We start from the raw sequence: 13,795 nt of genomic DNA, 5'->3' as shown, positions 1-13,795 counted from the left end.
GGTGTCGGCCTCAGCCAGCTCCTCCGTCCTGGACAGGAAAGGGGTGGGGTGGGGTGAATTGGGGACCGCATGCATTGGCTGGTGCAAGGGAGCACCGGCAGTCCGACGGTGATCTGTAATAGACGGAGGGTGAGCTAGCCTGAACACGTTTCACCATCAATATATGCCCATCATATATACTCTTCATAAAAGTAGGGGCACCTTAAATATTAATGTTAATATTAACTATTAGACCGAACATACGTTTTGACCACAGACATCCTAGTAAAGGACGTCCAGGTCTGTTTATCAACACACCGAAACACATGCCATAGTTTGCACATGCATCACGCAGTTGCCCCGTACACGTGCGTGGGGTGTCATTCTTGATTTTGACAATTTCCAGGAAGGTCCATTAATCACTGTGGAACATTATTTCTGTCAATCTTTTTCATTCTGTTGATCATACAGTTGTTATTGTTTGAATTTACTGATAAAAAACCCCGTCAACTTTCAAATTTCATTGTTTGACCCCAATCGTCCTTTAAGATCTTTGGTGGTCATAAAACCTACTGTAATACTGAACTACCGGTTGTAATGTTTGCCCAATTAAAAAAGTAAAGTTTGTTTTTATTTAACGACGCCACTAGAGCACATTGATTTTTTATGTTATCATCGGCTATTGTACGTCAAACATATGGTCATTCTGACACTGTTTTAAGAGGAAACCCGCTGTCGCCACATAGGCTACTCTTTTACGACAGGCAGCAAGGGATCTTTTATTAGCGCTTCCCACAGGCAGGATAGCACAAACCATGGCCTTTGTTGAACCAGTTATGGATCACTGGTCGATGCAAGTGGTTTACACCTACCCACTGAGCCTTGCGGAGCACTCACTCAGGGTTTGGAGTCAGTATCTGGATTAAAAATCCCATGCCTCGACTGGGATCCGAACCCAGTACCTACCAGCCTGTAGACCGATGGCCTAACCACTACGCCATCGAGGCCGGTCCTGTTTGCCCAATTAGTTCACTATTATCATATAACCTTTCCCCACAGGTAATATACCTTACAATTTTGGCAATTGTAAATTCATATAGAGTTCCCCTACTTTTTTTGAAGAGTATATTCTACGTCCGTTCGGGCTACATCATATTATATATAGCTGTTGGTATATGTAAATATGAATTCATAAACGTTGTATCCAGATGCCCCCCTCCCTCCCTCCAAAAGGGTAGACCCACTAATAAAGTAGGGTAAGGATTAAAAGCTGCGACCAACAGAGGCGGATCGGGGGGGGGGGGGGGGGCCCCCACTAAATTTTGCGACAGTTATAATTTTAATATGTACATATATTTACGATCCCCCTCCAAACCTCCCCCAAAGTTCCCTTGGTATTCCGCCTCATGTCATTGCCCCCCCCCCCCCCCCCCCCCAAGAAGATTTTCTGGATCCGCCACTGATCAAGCCGGAAGCTTTACTAGTGTGTTCTACATCCTCTCTTCCAGTCCAACGATATGCTACAAAGTTACAAAAAAAAACCAGTTCCAAGTTTAACTGCCCCGGGTTGGGTCACTGGCCTCCAGAGGCTGAACCCGGGGTGGTCATGCTCGAAACCTTAGTGGTATAGGAGCATGTTAAAAATATTATACCATACCAAGTTTAATGATAGACAAAACATGGGTTTTTCCCCCTGCATAGCTGATCTATTTTAAGTATCATTGGTATTATATATATATATATATATATTATCATGATGCAATCTACCCTACGGTTACAGTTCGGAGCGAATGAATAAAGCGACAGAATAGAAATGAATGTTGTACTTAACGACACTTGAGGATATTTCAAATTATTGCGACACCAATCACGATGGCGAGAAAAGAAACTAGCTACTATTTCATTTCAACTTATTTTCGTGCTATCCAATTAAAGTTCAAGCACGCTGTCCTGGGCACACACTTCAGCTATCTGGGCTGTCTGTCCAGGACAGTGGGTTAGTTGTTAATTGTTAGTGAGAGACAAGAGGGTGTAGTGGCCTTACACCTACCCACTGAGCCCTTAAGAACTCGCTCTGTGTGGGAGCCGGTAACGGGTTGCTAACCCTGTACCTACCAGCCTGTAGTCCGATGGCTTATCCACTGCGCCACCGAGGCCCCAGTAGCTACTTCTAATTTAGGATATTTTTAATCCTTTAAATGTAGTTTAAAAAAGATAGAAAAGAAAACCTATCACATTTAAAATCTAAACATATTCGTTGGTAATTTGTGTGTGTGGGAGGGGCTTGTAGGTTGTGTTTTTTTGTGGTGTGTATGTTTTTTTTTTTTTTTTTTTTTTTTTTTTTTTTTTTTAAGGCACATTTGTTTTTATATTTGAAGAAAAAATAATACAGTGTAACTAAGACTGATACGTAGACCCTACAACTACTTTTATTTCGTTGGTTAAATATAAAAATCAGTTACTATCAGTTTCACACTTGAAAGAATGAATGTAGCAAAACTGTTCGATTTTTTAGCACACGAGTATTAGTCCCAAATGGCGCAACGGAGGGACATAATTCCTAGAAATAAGACTTCTTATCGTGAGCTGATGCTATAAATAGAACAACGCCTTTTGAATAACAAGTAACAAAAAATCGATTATACGGAGTTTCGGTTGACAAAATATTAGGTAAAACAAAACTGGAAATCTTTCTTATTCTTTTTCACAGATATGAAGGAAAGCTGGTTAAAATTTAACGCAATAGTTAATGTATAATACGCGGAAGTCATGACATACAATTATAACTATTTCGAAAGGGGGATTTCCCCAATAGCACGTGACAGGTCAACGTATCACGTCTGTTGGGTATATTGGAAATAAGTAACGTGTTTTTACATTACTAATGACTTCCTTTTAGATTGACGGCTTATATAAGCTCTAAACATTGTTCACCTGGCATTGTAACATACGACTGATTGCACTGGACACTGATTTGTCCAACATTTAGTGGTTGAATTGAAAGTTACTTAGGCCTACCAGTAAGACAGGCTCTTTACCAAAAGTAGCCTTTTCGCAGTAATTCTACCAAGGAAGTGAAAAAGAAAATATGAAAACCCGAAAAGGTAACTACCTAACCGCAAAAACATTAAAACGTTTCGGTTCATTTGCGATTTCTAAAGGTGATGCCACAGTCGCGATGAAAATGGAGGACTATTTCAGCAGAATGCAGATCAGTTCTGACTGTGTTTCGTCAAATGTTAGTGATGTCTTTTCTCAGGACGGAGACGGCGATACGTATCTGCACCTTGCTGTGATACAAGGGGACGAAAGACTGTGCTACTATTTCATTGCCACAGCTTCGTGTGTGGACCTGTTGAATCTACAGAACCACCAGTTCCAGACGCCGCTCCACTTGGCGGTTGCGACAAGACAACTGGAAGTAGTCAGACGTCTGCTCGAGGCAGGCGCTTCCCGCGATTGCAGAGACTCGCTGGGCAACACGCCCCTGCACGTGGCATGCAGAGAAGGCCACGCCGACGTTGTCGCCAGCCTCCTGAGTGACGGCAACAACGGCAAGGGTGTAGCACATTCCAAGGATGTAGCGTTAAAGAACTACGACGGCCACACGTGTCTGCATATGGCAGCCATGACAACAAACTTTACAAATCTGGATTTACTTCTTGAAAAAGGTGCCGACATTAACGCAGGGGACATGAAAAGTGGTAGAACTATTTTGCATTACGCGGCAGAACTGGGAAGCGTCACGTTGACGAATTACCTCATGCAGCAGAAAAACTTGGACATAAACAGGGTTACGTATGGCGGGAAAACGGCGCTATCTCTGGCGGCTGGGAGAGGTTTTCATGGGATTGTGACAGTTCTTCTTTCCCATGGAGCAGACCCTTCGCAGCTGTATGTTCAAGATTCAGAATCTGACGAAAGTGACATGGAAATGTAATTCTGTCAGTACTTGGAAACATTTACTTTTGCTTTACATGTAACTTATACGTGTTTGTAATTTATGAAACTGTATGATAATGGTTGTGTTTTGTTGCCCTTGGGAGTACCGTACTGAATATTCACAATCGGAACAATTGATCATAGTGTACCTAATTTATAATAATATATGCTAATTTATACCACTATATTGTGGTTATCTGATAGGGTCTTTTTTGTGAAGTGTTTTGTGATTTTTGGAGTGTGTGGGTTGTGATGATTGTGATGGATTCTCTAGAAAGTGGCATTATGATATGATAATTTACACGTATACTACTATAATGTGGTTGTTGTCGGAATCGATTTTGTAATGATGGCATAGTTTGTTATAAAGTACTGTTCACTTTTGTCTTGTATAAAGAAGATAATTTACATACGATATTATTTGTAGTTTAGATTTGTACTATATACTGTAATTACAAGCAGTAAGAGACTGAATGCCACAACATTATATTGTTAACAACATATACCTCAGATATACGGCACTACTATTTTTGTATCATGTATTTAATATAAAGTTATATTTTAAAACTGAGATCTCGATTTTATATATATATATATAAAAATTTATAAAAAATTAAATCAAAATAAATACTAGTAATATATATATATATATATATATATATATATATATAATATATATATATATATATATATATTATTTATTTTTGTTTAATTTTTTTTTTTTTTTCACATGTATATTTTTATTATTAGTTTATTAGATTACTAATAATTCGGTTGTGTGTGTTCCGGACACGGCCACTGATGGTGTCAGACGGACATGCCAGCCTGAACATTAAATTAATATAGACACGTAAATAGAGCTACTAGGACTAATGGGTTGCTGCTCCGTTATTTAATTATACAATATATATTTTAACTGACGACAGAAAATAAAACGAATATGTATGAAATGTTTGTAAAGATATGTTCCTGAACAGCAATCACCCAAAATTTAAACTGTGCACTAAAGTGTTTCGTGCATGTATTACATATTTCCACGGATATACGTTTATAATTAGGAAACATGGGGGAGTATGGGTCATTGGACTACTCTCGGAATCGGCCACTGAAGTTATGCACCCGGATGTTGTAACAACAGTTTCGGTTCCTTCCTGGATTAAATACATCATTGTATGGTTATGGGAATACATTTATATTGAATTCACAGAGGGGCGTTTTTAAATTTTTCAAAAATAATCTACTTTTTGGATCTTTGCTACGCCACTGATCTCTTCTTGATATAACAGGGGACATTTATTCTAGATATTTTGTTATTGTTTTAAATACAAACGCTGGTATTACAGCCCCCCCCCCCCCCCCCCCCCGCCTCTTTTCCGCAGCAAAAGGTTTGTACTGTTTAAAAATTTCGATGTTGCGAACGGACAGTATGAAATTGTGGACTATATTATAATGCAATTAGCACTAGTATATAATGATTTTTATAAATTTATTAATTCATAAACATAAACATAAATAGAGGTTGAATTAATTCTGTTTTTCTATTGTACAATAGTGTTTGTTAAACTGTACTGGATTGTGTGTGGGGACTGACAAATTACTAAGACATGTAGCAGTAGTAAATTAAGATGTCATTAAAAAAAATTTTTTTTTTTATTTCCTCTCTTTGTTTTGTTTCTTATTAGTGCAAAATGTGTTCATATGATGATATAATTTACACCCAAGCTTTATGCATGCATCCAAGGTTCGAGTGTGTTCAGATAATGTAATTTACACTCAACCTTTATACATCCGCGATTCAAGTGGGTTGAGAAAATGATGTATTATATAACATTTAGTGAATATCTTAAAATATCAGTGAAATAAAAGTAGTATCAGTCACTCAGTAACGATAACACATTTTAGAGTGAAAATTTAACTATTTTCACTCTAAAATCTGTTATCGTCACTGTAGAAAGTGTTATCTTCACTGTAAGAAAGCCGGAACTATTTTGCTACTGGCATTTTAAAAATAAAGATAAATTGCCAAAAATTATAAAATAAATAGAAAATTTCATGTTTTTTGTCAAATATGATTTATATCTAATCGAGTGAAGTTTGCAATCATATCTCACGAGTCGCGCTTGCGCGACGAGTGTGACATGATTGCAAACTTCACGATATCCTCTATATAATTTACACCCAAGCTTTATACATCCACGATTCAAATGGGTTCAGATGATGATATAATTTATGCTTCTTTTTTAAATATAATTTTATCATAACTATATGTAAAGTTCCAGTGTATTGTTGTGTGTACAAACCTCGACTGCCCGGGGTGTTTGTCCAATATGGAGGTTAATGAGTGGTTAGATTAAGAAAGAAAACCAGCTGCTACCACTCGAGCTACTCCTAACTATTAGCAGCAAGGAAAATTTTATATTCGCTTTCCCAACAGACACGGACGGAAATGTTGAATAATGGAGGACGGAAAATGACAACATCCCAGTATGTTTTAAACTATGACAACATCCCAGTATGTTTTAAACTATGACAACATCCCAGTATGTTTTAAACTATGACAACATCCCAGTATGTTTTAAACTATGACAACATCCCAGTATGTTTTAAACTATGGTTTCTGACATAATTAGTTTTATATTTGGCAAGAAAGTGATAGAGGAAACCCGCTGCCGCCATATGAGCTATTCCTACCGAATTCCTACCAAACAAGGGCTCTTTTATATGCACTTTCCTGTAGCCCAGTGGTATTTAAGCGTTCGCCTGATACGCGGTCGGTCTAGGAACGATCCCCGTAGGTGGGCTCAGTGGGCTATTTCTCGTTCCAGTCAGTACACCACGACTGGTATATCAAAGGCCCTTGTATCATGCTATCATGTCTGTGGAATTGCGCATATAAAAGATCCTTTGCTAATAATAGAAAATGTAGCGGGTTTCCTCTCTAAGACTATATGTCAAAATCAACATTATTTGACATTCATGGGCTACTCTTTTCGATTAACAGCAGGGGATCTTTTATATGTACCGTCCCACAGACGGACAGGATGGTACATACCGCGACCTTTGTTACACCGGTTGTGGAGCACTGGCTGGAACGAGAAATGGCCCAATGGGTCCACCGATGGGGATCGATCCCAGACCAACCACGCATCAGGCGAGCCCTTTACCACTGGGCTACGTCCCGCCTCTCGTCTGAAGACTGCATGTCAGAACTACCATTGATCAATGTGCTCTAGTGGTGTCGTTAAAGAAAAACGTTCTAAACTTTATGGCAGGACAGGAAAGGAGGGTTTTTAATGAGGTGTTATATTACAATCAGTAATTTAATTAATTTAATTTTTTTAATAAATAAAGCTAGATTATTCCTTCTAACAGATATATCTTCTTGTAAGCACTTTCGTGTCTTTGTGAAAATGCAAATAAAAGATTCCTTGCTGTCAAAAAAAACAAACAAAAAAAAACAACAACATTATTTGACATCCTATAGCCGATGATTAATACATCAATTTGATATAGTGGTGACGTTGAACGAAACAAACGTGAACTTTTCCCCACAGGACAGCGCGTACCATAGCCTTTGGTGTACCAGTCTTAGGTCACTGGCTACGAAAATGGAAAAACTCGGCGGAATTCCAGCATTGTGATTGACTAAAAAGTGTTAGTATTAGTTGCCTGAAATCATAGGCGCACGGGCTATCATTTTTGTAGTAGGGGGCAGGCTGGGTTTTCCCCGAATTGAACAAAAATACCCGAATCTGGATAACAACATTTATTCATATAGATTTATTACCAATAAGTTATATAGTGTTGCAAACGAATCACTGCGAATTTTTACATGAATAACAACTACTTTTGTGGGTAGAATGATAGCAATACATGGTAAAAAGGTCTCAGATTAGCACATTTTGCCCGAATTTGAAGTTTTGCTCCAGCACTAGGGGGTCAGTTGTCCTAACCCCCTGCCCCCCTGTCTCGTACGCCTATGCCTGCAATTAATATCTATTATTATACTACGCAGGTGATAATACCAACAGTAATAGTGAATTAAGTGGTTGCCAATCCCCTCCACTACGTATGGGGAAATGTCCTGATAAAACTACGTTTCCATGTGCACGTTATGTGTGTACCGTACGTGTTGCGTGTATCCGCGAATCCATGTCCTTGTTGATCGTTTGCATATACCAACAATACCCGTGCACGGACACGGACAGGAATTAATATCGAAAGGACACTGTATAAGAGCATTGGCCAGTTTACACTTCTTTCCCACATTGATGATTAAGTATGCTTTCTTCCGTATGACTTCATAACTTGTGTGGGCGGGATTTAGTTCTCGCTTGAGGTGCAGGATCGAATCACCTCGATGGATATATTCAGCTGATTGGGTTCTCTCTCGTTCCAACCAGTGCACCACAACTGGACAGAGGACGTGGTATGTGCTTTCCTGTGTGTGGGAAACTCCATATAAAAGATCCCTTGCTGCATTAGGAATAATGTAGCGGGTTTCCTCTGATGACTACGAGTCAGAATTACCAAATGTTTGACATCCAATAGCCGATGATTAATTAATCAATGTGCTCCAGTGGTGTCGTTAAAGAAAACAAACTTCTTCATAATTTGTGAGATTCCGCGGTTCCTTAACTCGTATATTTCATAAAAAATCGTTCGAAAAGCGATTCCAAATTCATGTACATTGTACGGTACAGTCTACACGGATTGCGCACAGTTTGCGTATAGTATGGACACAGACATGGCAGCCACATTATTCCAATAATCCACGGATTCACAGAAAACGGACGGGAAAAACGTTCATGCAGAATCGAAGGTTTCGTGTTCCTTCTTGAACAATAATAGAGACGCACTCTGTCCGCTAAGGTCAAGTTCCGTTATTTCCCAGGATTATAATCCGCTCCACTGGTCTATAACTATAACCTGTAGACCAGTAGAGTTGGTTTCAATCAGATTGTGAAAGATAACCGTATTTCCCAGGAACGGAGCGTTAACGATAATATTCCCTGCTTAACATACACCAATAAATGTGTGTCAGTCCAATGAATAATAATGATGTATATCAGTATATGAAAGTATGGAGTTTAACGCTGGTACAACATAATAGTTTCGGAGGGTTAACAGAAGAGGGTTGGTTACTTATGTTTTGGAGTGTGTGTGTGTGTGTGTGTGTGTGTGTGTGTGTGTGTGTGTGTGTGTCTGTCCTTACGTGTGTGTGTGTGTGTGCGCGTGCCTGTGTGTGTCATTTACTAAAAGGCTACAACCTGATTATAATCCGCTCCACTGGTCTATAACTATAGAGTTGGTTTCAAACAGATTGTGAAAGATAACCTTATGTAATTGTAACGTACAAGGGGGCGGGACGTAGTCCAGTGGTAAAGCCTTCGCTTGATGCGCGGTCTGTTTGGGATCGATCCCCGTCAGTGGGCCCATTGGGCTATTTCTCGCTCCAGCCAGTGCACCACGACTGGTATATCAAAGGCTGTGGTATGTGTTATGCTGTCTGTGGGATGGTGCATATAAAAGATCCCTTGCTGCTAATCGAAAAGAGTAGCCCATGAAGTGGCGACAGCGGGTTTCCTCTCTCTATATCTGTGTGGTCCTTAACCGTAATTAAAATGTGTTGAGTGCGTCATTAAATAAAACATTTCCTTCCTTCCTTGTAACGTACAAAATAAAGCAGGGATACTGCTGTCCAGATACCATCATGTACATAGATAGACGTACGGGCTCCCATTTTTGTAGGCGGGGGGGGGGGGGGGGGGGGGGGGGGGCTGGCTTTTGCCCGAATTAAACGAAAATGTTAGTATTATTACCAAACAGCTATAAAGGGTTGCAAACGAATCACTACGCATTTGTACATAGATTACAACTAATGTTGACGGTAGAATGATGGAAATACATGGTAAAAAGGTCTCGGGTTAGCACATTTTGCCCGAATGTCTGTATAATTTTTGCCCAAATTTGAGGTTTAACTCCATTTTTTACGCTGGAGAATCCGAGAAATCCCTTCGGGAACATTAATTTTATGCCCTTCAGCCACGTGTCATTGCTCCCCCCCCCCCCCCCCCCCCCCCCGGTCCTCCTGCCTCGTACGCTTGTGATAATGTAGCAGTATTACCTAAAAAAAATGAAATGTGATGAGTGCGTCGTTAAATAAAACATAACCGGCCTCGGTGGCGCAGTGGTTAATCCGTCGGACTACAGGCTGGTAGATACTGGGTTCGGATCCCAGTCGAGGCATGGGATTTTAAACTCCAAACCCTGAGTGAGTGCTCCGCAAGGCTCAATGGGTAGGTGTAAACCACTTGCACCGACCAGTAATCCATAACTGGTTCAACAAAGGCCATGATTTGTGCTATCCTGCCTGTGGGAAGCGCAAATAAAAAGATCCCTTGCTGCCTATCGTAAAAGAGTAGCCTATGTGGCGACAGCGGGTTTCCTCTATTAAAAAAAACCCAGTGTCAGAATGACCATATGTTTGACGTCCAATAGCCGATGATAAGATAAAAAAATCAATGTGCTCTAGTGGTGTCGTTAAATAAAAACAAAACTACTTTAAATAAAACATTTCCTACTAGTGAAAAGAGAGAGAGAGAGAGAGAGAGAGAGAGAGAGAGAGAGAGAGAGAGAGAGAGAGAGAGAGAGAGAGAGAGAGAGAGAGAGAGAGAGAGAGAGAGAGAGAGAGAGAGAGAGAGAGAGCGAGAGAGAGAGAGAGAGAGAGAGTGAGAGTGAGAGAGAGAGAAACTTTTACCACACGTTCCACTAAAAATAAACTGATTATTATATTATACGTTCGTCAAACACTGCGTTTTCAGGACACTTCGAAGTCTGCACAACATTATAATCCATACCACACATACACACCTATAAACGCTTAAACGTAGATGTCAAACGGAACATGGTGATTTAATCTAACGAGGGGTGGGGGGTGGGGGGTGGGTGGGGGGGGTCAGGGCCCTCCTAAATTTTGCGTCAGTTATATTTTTATTTATTTTTTTCATGTTTTTTTTATGTTGTAGAATCCGAGAAATCCCTTCGGGAACATTTGTGCCCTTCGGCCACGTGCCATTGCCCCCCCCCCCCCCCCTCCCCCCCCCCCCCCCCCCCCCCCCCCCCCCAATGGATTTTCTGGATCTTTTTCTAAGAAAGGTACAACATCATTTCCACGAAAACGAATACAGTATGGGTGAGTTAGAGGTTCATACGAAAATATGGGCGATATCTCTATAGGTTGGATTGTACCAAAGCAGGAAGTTCCGTGTCAGCGTACGATGGGCCCCGTGTGCCATAGGTTATCTGTGCATATACTATTACCCATTATCAGTAAATAAAAACACTTTCATTCAGTATGTATACACTTGTCATGCAGTATACACTAGAGGATCTAACCGGGTGTTTTTTAACGACACCACTAGAGCACATTGATTTATTAATCTTCTGCTATTGGAAGGAAGGAAGGAAATGTTTTGTTTAACGACGCACTCAACATATTTTATTTACGGTTATATGGCGTCGGACATGTGGTTAAAGACAACAGATATTGAGAGAGGAAACCCGCTGTCGCCACGTCATAGGCTATTCTTTTCGATTAGCAGCAAGGGATCTTTTATATGCACCATCCCACAGACATGATAGTACATACTACGGGCTTTGTCGTGGTACACTGGCTGGAGCGAGAAATAGACCAATGGGCCCACCTACGGGGATCGATCCCAAACCGACCGCGCATCAAGCCAACTCTTTACCACTGGACTACGTCCCGCCCTCATCGGCTATTGGATGTCAAACATATGGTCATTCTGACACGGTCATAGAGAGAAAACTAGCTACAGTTTGCCATTAGTAGCAAGGGATCTATTATATGCACTATCCCACAGACAGAATAACACATACCACGGCCTTTGATATACCAGTCGTGGTGCACTAGCTGGAACGAGAAATAGCCACTGGGTCCACCGACGGGGATCGGTCCTAGACCGACCGCGCATCAGGCGAGAGTTTTACTACTGGGCTACGTCCCGCCCCAGGCTCCAACCGGTGCAGAGTAATCACAAAAATAGAACTGCGAATTCTGGTAAAAATGAGGGTTGCTAATGGAAACATTCATCAAATCTCTTAAATGGTAGGTGACCCCCCCCCCCCCCCCCCCCCCAATTTTATTGCAAATAACTGTTATGGGGCGATCACACTGGCCCGAATGAGCTTCCGTTTGTTTTCCGTATACGAAAGTGGTGTGATTTTTTAAACTGGCCGAATGTCCCTCCGAATGTGTTTTCCCCAATGTATCACCGAATGCTTTCCGTTTGTTTTCCGAATGTTTTCAGTATGGTTTCAGAATGCTTTCAGAATAGACCGAATACTTCCCGCATGTTGACTTCGAAAGGTTTCCTTTCCGAACGCTTTCCGTATGCTTTCCGAATGCTTTCCGAACACGGCGAATCGACCTAGAATGGACCGAACTCTTTCCGCACGCTTTCCGAACGTTTTCGGCTTACTCTGACGTCCGGCCGAATGCTTTAAGAACCGCCCGTATAACGGGAATTTTTCAAACACGCGGTATATTGCAAGGAGGAGAGACACACACGAGCATCTTGGATTATATATTTGGATTATTCTACTTATCACACACACAATGCCACCAAAGAGGAGAGCAGGGAGGAAGGGAGAGACTGGGGAGAAGGACGGGAGGAAGGGGAAGAAGAAGCAGTTGCCATCATTGTAAGTATTTCTGTGTTTTTTTACACCATTATAACATCATAAAAATTTGCATTTTCCCCCATGTTTTATGACCCCCCCCCCCCCCCCTTCTTATAACATATTCCTGTAAAATGTATAAACATATTTTTTAATTGACTGTAAATGGTCAATTATTCACCTGTAAAATCATAGAAATGTCTGTAAAATGTAAAATTCATTTTTATTGTGTGTAAAATGCAGTTTCAATTCACTGTAAAATGTAGAGAAGACACCCCTTGCCCCCCTCTTTAAAATTATTGACCTGTATAATTATAAATGTTTTTATTGTTGTGTTTTCAGGCCCACTATGGAGCTACAGGAGCCGGGTGAGGGTGAGGCGAGGCCGGGTGAGGCCAGAGAGGAGGAGCGCATGCAGGAGGATGCCAGGCTGGAGTTGGTGAGGCTGCAGGCGGCCATGCTGGAGGCGGAGGTGGAGGTGGAGGAGGTGGTCGAGGAGCAGCAGCTCAAGAAGAAACGGTTCAAGTCTAATCCGGTGACCAAACTCAAGGCGATCCTGGAGAATGAGGACGCAATAGTGGAGTGGGCAGCTACTCATCCCGAGCTGTACGATCGCGGCCACAGTGACTATTACATCAAGGAGGCGAAAGACAGGGTCTATGCTGACAAGGCTGCCATGTATCCTGACCTCACTGGTATGTTTCTCTTGTCCTTTCAATGATAGCATCAGTATTGTTGGATGTCTATTTTATAATGTATACAAACGTATGTATGTCCAGAGTGTTTAAAATGTTAAATTAGTAATTTGTAATTTGTAATGTGTAATTTGTAATTTGTAATTTGTTATGTGCTTAATGCTTAATTTGTAATGTGTTAAATAATATGTTATATTTTTATTACAATGTCCTCTGTACTTTATTTTAACATGTAAAACAGATGTAGTCTTAACCAATGTTGTCACTTGATTTTTAATAATATAGCATTTGTAATAATAATAGTTCTTATTTATTTGTGTTTCTCAGGCAAGCAGTTGGAGAAGTGGCTGATGGGGATGCGGGACCGATATGCCAAAGTCAGCAATGAAATCAAGCAGAAGTCTGGGGCCGGTGCTGCGAAAATTACGGCCCGCAACCAATACATCAAAGAGAAATTTGCCTTCCTGAAGCCCTAT

At 40.8% G+C, this 13,795-nt stretch overlaps 1 protein-coding gene across 1 annotated transcript; it reads left to right on the top strand.

Annotated features, from left to right (window-relative positions):
• Positions 1-2,854: 2,854 nt before the first annotated feature.
• Positions 2,855-4,493, top strand: LOC121382102 (NF-kappa-B inhibitor epsilon-like). Its single transcript, XM_041511598.1, has one exon. It carries the CDS (start codon positions 3,068-3,070, stop codon positions 3,917-3,919), a length of 852 nt encoding a protein of 283 aa, XP_041367532.1. The 5' UTR covers positions 2,855-3,067; the 3' UTR covers positions 3,920-4,493.
• The last annotated feature ends 9,302 nt before the right edge of the window (positions 4,494-13,795 follow it).

The sequence above is a fragment of the Gigantopelta aegis genome, chromosome 9 (genome assembly GCF_016097555.1).
Source record: "Gigantopelta aegis isolate Gae_Host chromosome 9, Gae_host_genome, whole genome shotgun sequence".
Taxonomy (NCBI): domain Eukaryota; kingdom Metazoa; phylum Mollusca; class Gastropoda; order Neomphalida; family Peltospiridae; genus Gigantopelta; species Gigantopelta aegis.
This window is presented reverse-complemented; position numbering and strand designations above follow the sequence as displayed.